At 35.8% G+C, this 15,776-nt stretch overlaps 1 protein-coding gene across 6 annotated transcripts in view; it reads right to left on the bottom strand.

The window, feature by feature from the left end:
* Positions 1–15,776, bottom strand: part of BCLAF3 (BCLAF1 and THRAP3 family member 3) — a 59,265-nt gene that overhangs the window by 18,256 nt on the left and 25,233 nt on the right. For 4 of the 6 annotated variants that reach the window (XM_077889414.1, XM_077889413.1, XM_077889417.1 and 1 more), the window contains 4 exons: positions 9,835–10,010; positions 8,022–8,136; positions 7,251–7,314; positions 5,644–5,759 (listed from right to left, as the gene is read on the bottom strand). In XM_077889414.1, the coding sequence (XP_077745540.1) occupies positions 5,644–5,759; positions 7,251–7,314; positions 8,022–8,136; positions 9,835–10,010 (471 nt within the window). The remainder of the gene's footprint in view (positions 1–5,643; positions 5,760–7,250; positions 7,315–8,021; positions 8,137–9,834; positions 10,011–15,776) is intronic. The other 2 variants (XM_077889416.1, XM_077889418.1) reach the window with 2 other exon arrangements.

Raw genomic sequence — 15,776 nt, 5'->3', positions numbered from 1 at the left:
TGACACATATCACTCGTGTTTATTATTGGTGCACCTGCCTGTTTTACCCAGCAAGTTGTGATCCCTTTATAGGAGGCACTGTAGGTGGTTTATTTTGTGGTCCCAGCTTTGATCCCAAAACCTGACATGGAATAGCTACTCAGAGTATTATGAAATGTTAAAAACTCTCATGTTCTGTCAAAATGCTCATGATATGATAGTAAGTCAAAAGAGTAGGGTGCAAAGCTGTATTTGGAGGATAACTTATTCTAAGGCTTTTTTTGGGGGGGTGCCTGGCTGGCTCAGCTGGTAGAGCAACTGACTCTTGATCTTGGGGTCATGAGCTTGAGCCCCACATTGGGCATGGAACCTACTTTAAAAAAAAAGATTTAAAAAATTTTTAAGTAATCTCTATACCCAACGTGGGGCTGGAACACAACCCTGAGACCAAGAGTCATGTGCTCTACTGACTGAGCCAGCCGGTGCCCCAAGGATAATTTTAATTATTTAAAATATACTACATATATGCCCAGAAAAAATAAATGACAGGAAGTGTATTAATGATTAACAGTGGTCATCTCTGATTCATGAAATTAAGAATGCCTTATATTTTTATACTTTATTGTATACTTCCAAATGTTTGCCATTAGCATATACTATTACTTTTATAAATAAAACAATGGACTTTTAAAAATCCTCTTTGCAAAGCATATATCTGATAATGGAGTAATGTCCAATATATAAAGAATTCTTTACATCTCAAAAAAATATAATAATCCAATTTAAAATATGGGCAAAGGATTTGAATAGGCATTTCTCCAAAGAAGACACACAAAAGGCACATGAAAAGATGTTCAACATCATTAGCCATTATGGAAATGCAAATCAAAACCACAATGAGATAACATTTTATGCCCACTAGGATGGCTATAATCAAAAAGATGATGCCACCAACGTTTTAAGAGCATTATATACAATAGGCAAAAGCCGGAAACAAACTGAATGTCCATCAACAGAAAAATGGACAAATAAATGTAGTATATACAATGGAATATTATTCAGCCTTATGAAGGAGTGACTTTTTAAAAAAAATGGAATTCTGGGGGATGCCTGGGTGGCTCAGCGGTTTGGCGTCTGCCTTTGGCCCGGGGCGCGATCCTGGAGTCCCGGGATCGAGTCCCACGTCGGGCTCCTGGCATGGAGCCTGCTTCTCCTTCCTCCTGTGTCTCTGCCTCTCTCTCTCTCTCTCTCTCTCTCTCTCTCTCTCAATCATAAATAAATAAATAAATAAATCTTTAGAAAAAATGGAATTCTGACATATGATACAACATGGATGAAAATATTATTCTAAGTGAAATAAGCCAGACACAAAAGGACAATTATATATATGAATTACCTAGAACAGGCAAATTCACAGAGACAGAAAGGACAGAGGTTATCAGGGGCTGGGAATAAAGAGGATACAGAGTTACTCTTTACATGGTATAGAGTTTCTATTTGGGAAGATGAAAAAATTCTGGAAGTGGATAATGTGGATGGTTGCACAACACTGTTAATGTACTTTATGCCAATGCATTGTACATTTAAAAATGGTGAAAATGTAAATTTATTATATGTATATTTTGCCACAATAAAAAATGTAAACCCCCCCCCAAATTTTTTTAAAATAAAAAATTTAAACCCTTTGATATTTGATTTGTGACCAGGCAAATGAGTGTCCAAATTAAAGAAACTATTTTCCAGCATCTCTGCAGCTAAGTATGGCCATGAGACTAAATTTTGACCAATGTTGCTGAAGCTGCATGTATCAATTCCATAGTCTTTAAAGACAAGACTAGACTATGGACATGATGGGTAGGGCACAAACACCCTTCCTGGACCATAAGGAAAATACCATGTGGAGAGGATATCTGAGGAACAAGATCTGAGGAGGCTGGTTTCCTGATAGGTTGACCCTACCTACCATGCTCTGACTTCCTGACTATAATCTTTTTCTAGATGAGAAAGAAATGATTTTTCTCTTGCTCTTACAATCCATTCTCTACCCAGCAACCAAGGTGAATCTTTTAAAATTTAAATGAGATTATATTTCTTCTTGGGTTAGAACCCCAAATATTTCCTAATCTCACTCAGAGTAAAATACAAAGTCATCATGTCCTCCAAGGCTCTTCAACAATCTGGTCTTACCTACTTACTCTCTTCATTTCCCACTGTGTTATAACCTTACTGGTCTGCTTTTTAGTCCTTAAATAAGAGTTAGCATGATTCTGCCTGAGGGTCTTTGCCTTTGCTGTTCCTGCTCTTAAAAAATATTATCCCCCCCCCAAAAAAACCTATGGTGAATTCCCTCACTTAATTCACATCTCTGCTCAATTAAAAAAAATCCTAAATGCATTCCATAACTATCTAAATAAAAACACACTACACATATTATTCTGTCCTAATAGACTTTTTCTTGTGCCTTATTTTCACCTATCACTCACTGACATGTATTTATTTATTTTCTCCTACCATTAAACTGTAAGCTTGACGAGGATAAGGACCTTGTGTATACCTTCTTCCTCTGTATGTTTTCTGGGTACTGTGTAGCTAAAAGGAAAGTCTCTGCAATCTGATGTCCTCTCAAAGTCTACTGATTCTATTTTGAAGCTTCTTTATGCTCCACTACATCTCTACTACATCATGCCTATATAGCACAACACTTGGTAACACTGTATGGAACTTAGTAATGGTGGTTACAAGAGGGAGAAAGATTGGGTCAGGAAAAGACATAGAGACATTAGGATAAGATATTGGTCAGAAGTGAGAAAAAAAGAGAGAACAGAATTTTTGAGAATGTCCTAGCATTAGGCTTGCTCAGGAAAGATTACCTTATGTATTAGGGAATAAAAGGTAATCAGGCTTAAAAGAAGGCTTAAATATATTACAATGTAGGTATCCTCTGTCCTATATACTCCTTTGCAAAGTCTTCATTCATTCAGTCAACATTCATTCAATTGAGCTCAAGGCAGTGGGGATACAATGGTGGGCAAACATACACAAATAACTTGTATATAACTGTTTGAGGGGGAAAAGATCACACAGGTGGGAAACTGCAATATCCTGTGATTTATGATTTCATATTTCATTTCTTCTGAATTTCTACAGAAATCTAAACACTTGACTAAAAAGGTTTATGCAAAAATAGTAATGAGGTCAATTTCATAGACTGAATTTCTAAGACAAAAGGATAAAATCAACAGTTTATTTCTTATTTTAAGAAGGAAATCAAATTAGGATAAATATAAAGATTCGAAATAATTTTTTTCTAAATCTTTTTTTAAAGATGTGCAATAGCAAGTGCTTGTGATGATATGAAGAAACTGGCACCTTCATACACTGCTAATGGGAATACAAAATGAGGCAGCCATTGTGGAAAACTGTCTGGTAGTTCATCAAGAAGTTTAACACCGAATTATCATAGGACCCAGCAATTCCAATCTTATGTATATACACAAGAGAAAAGAAAACATAAGTCCACACAAAAACTTTCACATGAATGTTCACAGCACCATAATTAACCATAGTCAAAAAGTGTAAAGAACCCAAATATCCACCAACTGGTGAGGGGATAAACAAAATATGGTTATCCATACAATGGAATATTATTCAGCCATAAAACAAATATTCACACTACAACATGGAGTAATGTTGAGAATCATATGCTAAATGAAAGAAGTCAGCCACAAAAGGCCTGATACTGCATGACTGCATTTATATGAAATGTCCAGAATAGGAAAATCCACAGAGATGGAAAGTAGGTTAGTGGTTGCCAGAGGCTGAGGGAATGGAGAAAGAGGGCATGACAACTAATGGTTACAGGGATTCTTGTGGAGTAGTGAAAATGCTCTGGAATTAGACAGTGGTGACAACTGCACAACTTTGTGAATATTCTAGAAACTACTAAATTGTCCACTTTCAAAGGATGAATTTTACAGTCAGTAATATTTCAATTTAAAAAATCCACATGGCTAAAAGAAAAAAAATCCACATGGCTCCACTATGCCACACCAGGTATCCAATACAAATAAAACAGTTCAACACACCTAGCAAAAGACACTGTACAGAATGTTATCTTTGCACACTACACACCATCCTCAAAGCAAATATTAATAATATTTAATGCTGACCAGCTACTCTGTACCTCACACCTGTCACTTTAGTTAATCTTCACCACCACCGAGAGCTAAGTATAATTCTCATCTGTATTTGATGTATGAGGAAATGAAAATTAAATAACTTGCCTAAGATCAGTCACGTAGCTAGGTGTCTACAGAGCTGGATGTTGAACTCAGGTGCAACTCCAGGGCTCAAGCACTTTTTCATCTCAAAGGGTGAAGATATATTCTAAAGCATTACATATTACATGGTTTTTATAAAGTGCTGATTATTTTAAATCTGGTTTAAAAATCCTCTTTCTTGGCACACTGAGTTTCTTACACTTGCTGAGTTAAGAAAAGCATGAGAGAGAGCTTATGTCGCTAAAGAGCAGTCATGCTGTGTCATATTGGGAAACTAGAGACTTTCACCCACCAAAGGATGAGATTCTAACCACTTTCAGTTGTTTTATATGCCTCAACAAATAGCTATCTTTTAATGAGTTCCAAACTTGCTGTCAGCATCAAGTCCAGTTTTAAACAAGCTCCATGTATTTTGACTAAGACCTAGTTAGCCACAGACTTGACTTAAAAGGCTAGTCAGTTATCTTAGTAATTTGATACTAAGGGATATGGAAAGAGAATTAACACTGGCCCTTCCTGTTCATATATTCCTACTTTCTGAGAGATCTAAATAGCCTGAAGATCCTTGGGTGAAGTATAAATGTTGTCTTATTCCATTATACCTCATAATTATATGGGGCCCCAGAGTTGCCATGAATCCCACATAGTTTTTAAAACTAGTGATAAACTGGGGCCAATCTAAAATACTCAGAGCCCCTAAAAGAAGTACAGAATTGGGAAAGAAAAACAAGGATCTACTGATAATCAATTTGCCATGCATGGCATAAGTACTTTGCATGTGCCAGCTCATTTAATATGTCTAAACTGTCTACATCATAAATTAGTTCATCTCATTTTATAGAGGAAAAGGCTCTAGAAACTAAGCCAGTTTGCCCATGAGCAAACAGCTTATAAAATGGCAGAGGTGGGATTCCAACTCCTGTCTCCTCCACATTTTCTACTACCCCTACCTCTGCTTCATGGACAGACATCCATGAAAAGTTCCAAAAGAGAACTGTATTAATCTCAGGAAATTTTGTAATATTCAAAGAGCACCAGAATCTAAAGGGCAGAATGTGTCAGTTTCAGTGAGGTTGAATCAAACAGTCCATAAACTTGCAGGTCCTGGCACCTGCGAATATTCAAAAAGCTGTTATACTCTTTTCTAAAATTACGAAGACCTCAAATACTCACCTACCCCTTAATTTTTGTTGTTTCAATCAAACAGCATATGATGATCACTGAATAACTTTGAAACATTTTAAAAGATTTCACTTAAACATATAAAATGAATTTGAAGGATTAAATCCCTACACTAAAATGAAAATCATCACACACAAAAATTGAAAAATATGCTAAAACCAAAAACTCCCTGATAATAGGATGTTTTTCATCTACTGATTACCTCTCTGCAGCACTAGCTATGTGAAAAATGTGCTCATCTTCATTCTGTAACCGTTCTTTTCTCCTTCTTTCAATGTCATGTCGTAGATCATTTGGATCTATTATTTTGACCAGAGTCTGAGGAATTTTGACAGAAGACAAACCATTCACATTACTGTTAGTTGCACAAAGACCATATCTAATAAGAACCTTAAGTAAAAGTCCTAAATAAGTTACCTTGTATTCACCCTGTTAATGGTAGTGTAAATCGATTAAAATATCTTGAGACACAATCGACAATGCACAGACAGAAAAGTTCATAACAATGAACCAGGAATCCCACTTCTCGGACACTATCCCTACGAAAAGGCTATCTACCCAAATATGTTCAAAGTGCTATATTTAAAACTATCAAAAAATGAAAGCAACGTAAATGGAAAATAAATTTTTAGGAGAGGGAAGGATGATTTCATGGGAAATTTAAGTCTAATAATGCACTAACATTTAAATTATGGTCAACATAGGCTATGTGGAAGTCAACATGAAAAAAAAATTACTGAGAAAAGTTAATTAAAATTTGAAAAGCCTCAGTCATAAAAAATCATGAGGAGCTCAGAGATTTTACATAAAAGCAATATTATTAAGTAAAAAGCAAAAAGCATCTGAAACTAATATAGTATGGTAGTGGCTATGTTAAAATGCCAGATGTAAGACTGTGATAAAAGATGATCAAATGATATTTTGTGTTAAGTGGTTGAATTAGAGGTGATTTTTCAAATTTCCTATGAGTTGGTTATAGTATTTTGATGAGTGGAAATTTTCTGAAAATAGCATCTATTCAATAAACCAAACTACCTCTCTGTAAGTTTAATAAAAATTTTAACTATTTACAAGTGAAAAAAATTATTTACATATTCTATCAGAAATGTATTAAAATTCTTCCTCTACAAAAACACTTTACTCTCAATGAATAAATTAGCAGTTCTTTGAGAACTTGATATACTTCTAAACCAAGAGCCAGTTTTCTTCCCCGTGCCCCAGTCCAGAGAGTTTTTCTAATTAGCAAAGAAATGAGGGGAGGTGGGGGGAAATGTATGAGTTGAGGAAGTGTTGGGTGGGAATACAATGCATGGCAATACAAAAATTCAGTATTATTTTCATTATTTTGCTAGTTCATATTCCACAGAATTTTTCATACATTCTACAGTACAAGAAAGGCAATATCAAACTAAACTTAGTTCCTCTGCATTCATTCCATGTGCAATCTAAAAAAATATTCCACATGACTTGCTTGGGGAAAAAATGTAGGTATCAAACATACTTTCCACAAGCTTTACAGTGTGAAGTTTTAGAATGAGTATTAACACTATAACTGTAGGTCAATTTTACAAAGCTGTTACCCTTAGGGATTGTCTCTCTTAGGGAATATTTTTGTCTTTTGTCAGCGTTCTCTCTGCAACCTGGCCAGTAACTAGAATCATCTGGAGAGCTTTGTAAATTTCAGATTCCTGGGTCTCAATCCTTCTTTCACACCCACTTTAAATCCCTTTTTTACTCTCCATTACCGGTTCCCTTTTCCACCAATATGCCAACAATGAGAATCTTTCAGCAAAAATTGTATTCACTTACCTGTTCTGATTCATATACCATAGTTTGTTTATTCTGAAGCTCAGCCAAAGACATATCTATTCTCCTAAAATAATAAAGGCATATTACAATTAAATAATTATGTTATACACTGATACCTTGATTCCATTACTAGAGAATGGAATTTGAAATAAAGCTGGTGTGTCTTGGAAAAAGCAAAAGAAACCTCCTGCCAAGTTGGATGTTCATCTACATGGCAGTCTCCCAGGACACACATATCCTGTGAACAACATGATAGTGACGCCTTAGTGGTTCTCAAATCACTAGTCTGTGTAACCTTAAACTTTGCTCCGGTGATCTACTGCATTCTAACATTGATTCAGCTCAGCTCGCAAGACACGGCACACCACCTGCGCGGACAGGTGCCAGCAGAAGAAGACATAGGTTTTCATCCGGCTGCCCTCAGAACAGCCATTTCTGACAACATGAAGCAACCCATGATTTCAATGGCTCGATAATTGTCTTTCATTCTTCCAGTGATAACTTCAGTAGGCAATTACTATAGACACAGAATCAAAGTTAGGTAGGTAAAGATTGTCAAAGTCCTACACATTTAAACAATACTAGTCAATGGCTTTAATACAACCGATTCCGTCAAAGTGCAATGGCCCAGTACCTGCTTGGGTTAGTCCTGGCTTTTAGGTAGGAAATGCAGTCCTAGAGTCTACAGCAAGATAGAAAGCAGCACCTTCCTGAATCTGTTCTGAGGTTTATTCCCATGAGTTAAATGGGCATACAATAATCAATCATTACCTGTGAATTTCTGGATCTGAATTCAATTTAATTTCATTTACATCTGCAGCTTGTGTATCTCGCATTTTTGAAAAACGCTCATGTAGAGTAATGTCAGATGATGGAAAATAATTTGCTGAAAAAGGAAACAAATAGTTTATCTCAGTGTAAAACTGATTATCACTTAAAAGATTACACATAAGCACAGGAAGAAGGGACTGTGAAAAAAAAACGTCCAACCTGTTTTCTCTCGAAAATATGTGGCACCTAAACGTGTTCCACAGACTAATTTGTAGCGCTCGCATGCTTTCCCAAGCCTAATCAACAGTAAAAAAAAAAAAAAAGCCTGACTTATCAACCCAAGGATTCTGTTCCTATTAGACATGCCTGCTTATTTGTTGGGGGAAAAGACAGTGGCTCTCTCAAAGTGAGTACCTTTCTTCTCCCAGGTAAGACCTTAGTATACTGGGAAGTAAAGATGGCACAGAGTTTTACAGTTCACCTAGAGTAAAAAAAAAACTCAAAAACAAGCCGGAAACATCAAAACAATTCTGAACGAAAGCTAAATGTTATTTATATATCACAGAAGGAGTCCTACTGCCATTGTACTTTAATTAACATGAACTGAAGCTCATGAAGACAGTATGAAATAAGCTATGCTACAAGGCTTTTAACAGGATAGAGAGAAAGGTAATACACTTGACCCATCAGAATGCTATTTAAGCAATCCTTTTCCCTAATTTACTGCTCCTACTCTGGGACAATGTCCTGGATTTTTCTGCACTACCACCTGCCTTTCCTCCAAGAATCACACTTCCTTTGGGTGAGAGGGGCTGGAACTGAGAAGGTGAACTGTTTCAGACAAACTGTATGCTTCAAAGTAAGTATGTGCCTTAGTTTGAGGATGCAGAGAAAATAATCCATTTTCAAAACATGTTGCATGAAAGTAAAAATAAAATCAGGGATAGCCCGGGTGGCTCAGTGGTTTAGCGCCGCCTTCACCCAGGGCCTGATCCTGGAGACCGGGATCGAGTCCCACATCCAGCTCCCTGCGTGGAGCCTGCTTCTCCCTCTGCCTGTGTCTCTGCCTCTCTCTCTCTCTCGGTCTCTCATGAATAAATAAATAAAATATTTTTTAAAAATCAGTGCAAATATCTAGTAAGAAATATAAAATAAAAAATTTGAAATTCTTGAAGGTCTCCAGTTTATCATACCCACGATTGCTTTATTATGCAGCATCAATGAAGAAAGGTGTTCTATGTGACTGAATTTTCCAATTAATGGAAACTGGCCAGAAGCTAAAACGAAACAATTTAATGCAAATATTTAAAGTGTTTGTGATACAACTCCCTGATGCCATGGAGTATGCCAAATCAAACTGGAATTTTTTATCAATCACTTCATGTTCACCGTTATGGCACAAAGTCCCAGCAACGCCCTCAGGGGGCTTTAAGAATATCACCAAAATACCTAGACTTCCAGAGTTCTTGTCCAGTTTTATATAAGGTGTTTGTTGCTTCCTCCTTCCTGTTTGGTTATCAGTTATTGTTTCTCACGACTCTCAATAGTCCTGTCTCTTGTAGAATCCATCCTCTCCCTTTCTGACTTTCAATTTGTAATCTACTATGTTTTGAAGTATCAGGTTATTGGAACAACACATGAAGAACTAGGCTTGAATTAATATCTTACACTCTCTCCAACAGATTTCCTTATTAATGACCTAATTTATAATGAAATATTACTATTACTATATCACAGATATTTACCTTTATCTTGTGAAAAATCAGTACATTATTTTTGTGTTATCCCTAATGTATGTGCAAAATATACCAACCTTTAACTTGATGGATTATAGTTATGATTTCCTGAGCAAATTCTCCTGTAGGTTTGTTTTCAGTATTCTGAGTTGAGTCAAGATGTTCAAACACTGGATGAAAGTTCTCACTTTTCCTGCCAACAGCAACCAAATCATGTGACATCTGTCTCTCTGTGGAATAGCTAGAAGCAGCCCTAGAATAATTTGTAAATGTTTAACTAAATTGGAAACTGTGTACTGAGAAAAGAACTTATTAAAATTAATCAAGATAGCTATAAAACTAAAAAGATGTTTATCTTTTCTTATAGTTAAGGCACTAAACTGTATGCCATAGAACATGTGCAATAATGCGTAGGAGGAAATAGCCTTAGACACATGGTTTTGAGTTCTCCTTTTCAAATCAGAGATCATTAAATATTTGCGACTTTAATAATAAAATCCTCAAAATTCTAAGTTAAACAATTTTTACCTCAAAAAATACAGCAAGGCATCAAAGGTCAATATGCAAAAAATAATCAATTAGATTATTTTCTACTCCCAAATGTCCATGAAATTGTGTATCTAGCAAGCTTATGCTATCCTGAAGTACTACCACACTTTAAAAGCTGTTATCAAACATAATAACTTCTTTGACTTCATAAAAATCCTTATACCTCTATATCAGCAATGAGAAACTTAGTATTTTGAAATCAAACTCTGTTGGGATTAATCACTTATAAGATCTCACTAAACTGTCAGCAAATAGTCTTAGTTGTTAGCGAAGTTATGATCCTTAGAACCAATTAGTGTTCACCCTAAATGCATCCTTAAAGAAATGCTATTATTTGTTATTTTGTTATATAAAACCAGCTATTCTACCACTCTAATGTTTCCTGAATCTTTATAACTTGTGTTAGAAGCTCTCTTGACCTTTCTGTGTCATTATGAAGTCATGATTATGACATATAGCCAACAGTTATTGGGGGCTTACTGCAAGCCAAACACAGGGGCTCAGAACTTGTTTACAAACATTATCTCATTTAATCTTTACAATAGCCCTATGGGGAGGTGCTATGACACTGGGACAATGGATGTCTTGAGTGTTTTGCTTTCCATCCCAGAAGCTGAGTGTTTGTTATGAACATAATCCTTCCAAGTGTCATAATGGGAAACTACACCTTATTCCAAGAAAGCTGCTCTTGCTTAAAACTACTCTTAAATTCTTTGTCTGGAGGCAGATTATGTGTCACAGAAGAAAATGTCTTGTTATTTTATATTTATACCTCATTTTGGACCCAAAATGGCACTAACTAGCTTACAGCCATCTCACTCCTCTGCATTTAACTCTAAATATCTTTTGCTTCTTCCCAAAAATCATGTTCACTACCAAAGAACTGAGATTTACAAGTGCTGACGTTCTTTATGAGTATGTGACAGACTGAAGATAAACCCACAAGAGAGCCCTGAAATATGTTTTAAATAACAGTAGCACCGCTGGAATAAATAACAGAAATCTGATGGATACATCTTGGGGTGTGGGTGTACACATGCACAGATTAATTTATTTAAGTCACTTAATAGCCATATATATGAAACTGTTCCAGGGTAATGAGGAGCTTATAGATACTCTTTAAACTTTTTAACTTCTCTAATAAGAAGGTTTTATGTGTCTATTTTTAACTTAACAGAGGCAAGCCTTCCATATGACTTTCTATGCTCCCTGCTCTCAAACTAGCACTGTTGAGACAACTCCCTGCCAGAGCAGAAACTTGGAAAAGTGATTATGCAGCAGGTTGATGCCAATGCTATGGTTTCCTTGATTCATCAGAAAGACTTTAATTAGAAGACTCACTTCCCTTCTTTCTTCCTAATTTGCTCCAAGCTTCCCACTGCGTATCTGATAACTGAGAGACATTCAGTGATAAACACTGGAAGCTAGAATGGCCCGTAACAACCTCTACTAACAAACAATTACAAATACTGTTTTTAACAGTACAAAAAGTCTGCTCCATACAAAAAAATGCTTTTGAAAACATTTTACAGGAAAAAAATAAGATATTCAAATAGAACTACAAAAATGGTCCGTCCATAAGGGGAAATCAGTTGATAACATTTTGTACTGCAGCCTCAGTTTCTCCCATGAGGAAACTAGTTGTAAAGGTTTCCAGTTTTCCACCTGGTAATTATTAAAATTCACTTGTCATTTATTACAAGTTAATTACTGATATAACTCTTATACCCACTCCATGCCCAACCCTCAATCCCTAGGAGTGCTATGGTATACTTTACAGCTACACTTAATTCCTGAAATTTTAGTGTTTACATTTCCTATCAATTTATCCTGGAGTTAGTCCACTGCAAGATTTATTATTAAAAAATGTTAAAATTGTCATTTCCTAGGAAATATTAAAATCATATTACCTGAAATTTTAGTCTTTTAGAAACAATTATGATGGTTTTGCTATAAGAAAAGGCTTCTTGAAACTGGAGAATGCAAAATGTTCTAAGTATTTACATTTATACATTTAATCACCTCTTGGTTCACATTTTCCTTTCACTATTTCCTAAGACAGGCATTGATTAACAACTTCATAATTTCAAGAAATACTTCCAATACAAGTAGGTAAGCTGAAAAGACTAAATGTTCTCATCTGAGATGCAGTTTAGATAGTTTTAAAAATTAAAATATAGCCAAACACCTGTATTCTAGTACTACTTCTGATACTGTTCGAATGAAATTTTCCAGGTTTCTTTCTTCCCTGCTCCAACTCCACTCGTTTTTGGTTTTGTTTTGTTTTTCTCTAAGGACATTTCCCCTGATGTTCTCACTGAGTGTTGTGAATAACTAGGAAAATATAAAAAGCCACATTAAACCTTAATTTCCTCTTATATACAGTTAAGATCCATCAAAAAACCCAACTGCATGGCAAAACAACAATTACAAAAAGCCCAAGAATAACCTAAACTAATGGATGATCCTCTGCCCTCTGGAAGCTTACAACAGAATCCACGCGACACATATCAAGTTGTCCTTTCTCAGTTATCTCCTAAGAACAGCATCTTATTGCTCAAAGAGCACTCTCCCAGTTATTCATTTGCTCCTGTCTTCCTCAAAAGACACTTAGCATTTCCAAAGCCGAGGGTAAAGGGTTAGGGAGAACCGCTATTCCCCTAATTCAGCATTTTTTTTTTCACAAAGTTCCTCGAACTGGCCTCTCCAACCCCAGTGCCCATCCAAGTCACCTCACAGAAAGAAGGCAGCAGCCAGAACTGAGCTTCCTGCCCTCTCTGATCAGCTATTCCTGTCAAACCAGGCTGGCAGTGTGGCAATGTCACCTTCACAGCCTCCTGTCCATCTATTCCCTTTCACTGACCACTTGAAGCACAGCTCAAAGTTCCTGTGTGCGTTGTCTGCCTTTGTTAACCTATAAATATAAAATGTCTTTCATCTCATCTCCACATGTTTAAAACCTTTGAAGCCTAGTTCACATGTCAACAACTCCTAAAAGAAGCCTTCCCAGAATTCCCCACCTTGTGTATCACTCATTGTGCCATGGTATTAACACCATTGCCCTATTGTCTATTAGACCAGAGGAAAAGAAACCCAATCCTACGCCAATTTATAGTCCCAGGGTACCCTAACAGGCTGTCTCACACAAGGTGGGTCTTCAAAAAAATACTTGCTGAATGAAGAAATAATAAATGGAAAACAACTTAGACAATTTGAAATAACAGTTTTAGCTAAAAAGTTGACAGAATTCAAAATTCTAATTGAGGCCAATTTAAGTGTGTTTTTAAAAACTTTCTTGGCTTGCTTTTATTTTAAAATTATAACTTCATTTAGACCAATTTAAAATTTAAATATTTTATTTTTTATAATATGAAATCTCAAATATATACAAAAGTTCAGAAAATCCTATGATGAGCCTATCAACCCAGCTTCAACAGTTACCAACACATGGCCAATGGAAGCAAAGTTGTAAAGCCAGGAGGAGAAACTACAGGTTAACTTGGGCCCAAAAAGGCATGGAGAGGTGGTCTGCCAATGTCAGAGTGCTCAGGGACCCAGTAGAAAACAAAAACTGATGTACCCCTACCCAAAACAGAATATTCATCTTCTTATGCTAGGTTCCCTAAGACACACTAGAGAAGCTAGGGTGAAAAATAAGAATGAAAGGGAAGTTTATCTCAATTGATTTTTGATTTTTAAAAATGTATATTAGAAATATTAGGGGGGGAAATCTTAGCTTTTTCTGATAATAAACAGTGAGGTAGCAGGTTTGTGTTATCACAAAAGTATCTCCACCCATGGCATATCACAGGTAGGTAAACTTGTGTCACTGGGTTACCTTCCTTCAATCCTATGGTTTTTCACATTGGTCCCCCACCCGTGTGGCACCTCTTTCATTAGAGCATCAGAGCTCTGATGTCTTCTGGGTCCCATCACCCACCTCATCCTCCTTCAGAATGGGGAAATAGCTGATGGGGGTAGGGAGGCCCTCCCTGTATCTTCTGGGGAGGGGAGGTAAGAGATAAAAGGATTATATGCATATGTGACTGATATGAACTTTAATATCAACTTTAATAGCCAACCTTCCCATCCTAGACACCTAGTACCAGCAGCCAGGGAGGTCAAAGGAGCCTCAGGTCCATCCATACCAGTTTATTCTCCAGAGAATGGCACCCCCTGCTATTCTCCAAAGAATGGCACCCCCTGCTAACTCTCTACATTTCCTTCCTAGCCTGAACAAGGTTCAGTCTCTCACCTACTTGCTCAACATTAAACCCAAACTCCCTTCATCTGCCCCAAAACTTCAAGATGTACACAGCAGTGTTTGGAATTCATAATAGCATTTGTAGAAATTTTCATATTATGACTCCATAATTTACACTCTGAAACATATAATTATGACTTATAGGTAACTTCTACCTCTGATGATGCAGTTTCTGACAAAGTGGGTCACTAGACTATAGCTTTTGTTAACAGAAGTATTAACTATGCAGTGAACATTCAAGCAAGTGTCAATCTACTGCTGTTCTAGATACAAACTGGAATCTAGAAAAATCACTAGCCTAATCACATATGTCTTCAACTACAATGATAACTGGAAGAACATACACTGATATGTGATCAAAGCTAAGAAAGCAAATGAATGCATAAACAACCATCTCAGATTTTCAAAAAAATGGATAAACCCTCTAGATTTTAACCAACAAATAAACTTCTCTCCACTCTATGATTTAATCTTTTCAAGCAGAGGAAAATCTAAGTTATGTTAATAGTTGAAAACATGACTCTGTTGAAGGCATTAACTGCCTTTGTTTTATGGATACTTCATCAGTCCATACATAATTAAATCCAACCCCACAAAACTCTTCTACAACTTAACCATTCATCAATAAATAATTATCATCAGAGAGATTTTGTCGACTATGCTTTATCATACTGTCAAGATGCATATATTTACAAAGTTATTTATTCTTCAGGTCTTTGAATAGGAAGGATATTGCAGTGATAGCTCTGCTGCACAAGCCATCCTAAGGATCAAGTTATCCTAAGGTCTTTGTCAGGTAATTCAGACATGTGCTGACAGGTCATAAATTTCACAAAATTATAATTCATAAATTCAAAAGAAAAGATACAGCAGCTTCAATTTTGGGAAGCTTATTTTTGTGACACATAATGAAAATCAAGCTTCCATTTCTTAATATCTAATTATAAAATTAACCATGTTCAATATTTCTAATGAGATTACAATAAAATCCTTCAGAATTGATATTTTTAAGATTCTTTATTTTTTTTATTTTTTTTATTTTTTATTTTTTTTAAGATTCTTTAAAAGTGTTAAGCCAATTTATTTTTTAAACCAATTTATTAATCTCTTTTAAGTTAATTAATTAAAGAATTAAGTTAACTAATTTTTTTATCATTATTAAATATAGGTGTATCATTACTTCTATTAAAAAATTCAAGATTCCTG

Source organism: Canis aureus, chromosome X (genome assembly GCF_053574225.1).
Source record: "Canis aureus isolate CA01 chromosome X, VMU_Caureus_v.1.0, whole genome shotgun sequence".
NCBI lineage: Eukaryota > Metazoa > Chordata > Mammalia > Carnivora > Canidae > Canis > Canis aureus.
The sequence above is the reverse complement of the archived record's forward strand: the minus strand, read 5'-3'. Positions and strand labels throughout refer to the sequence as shown.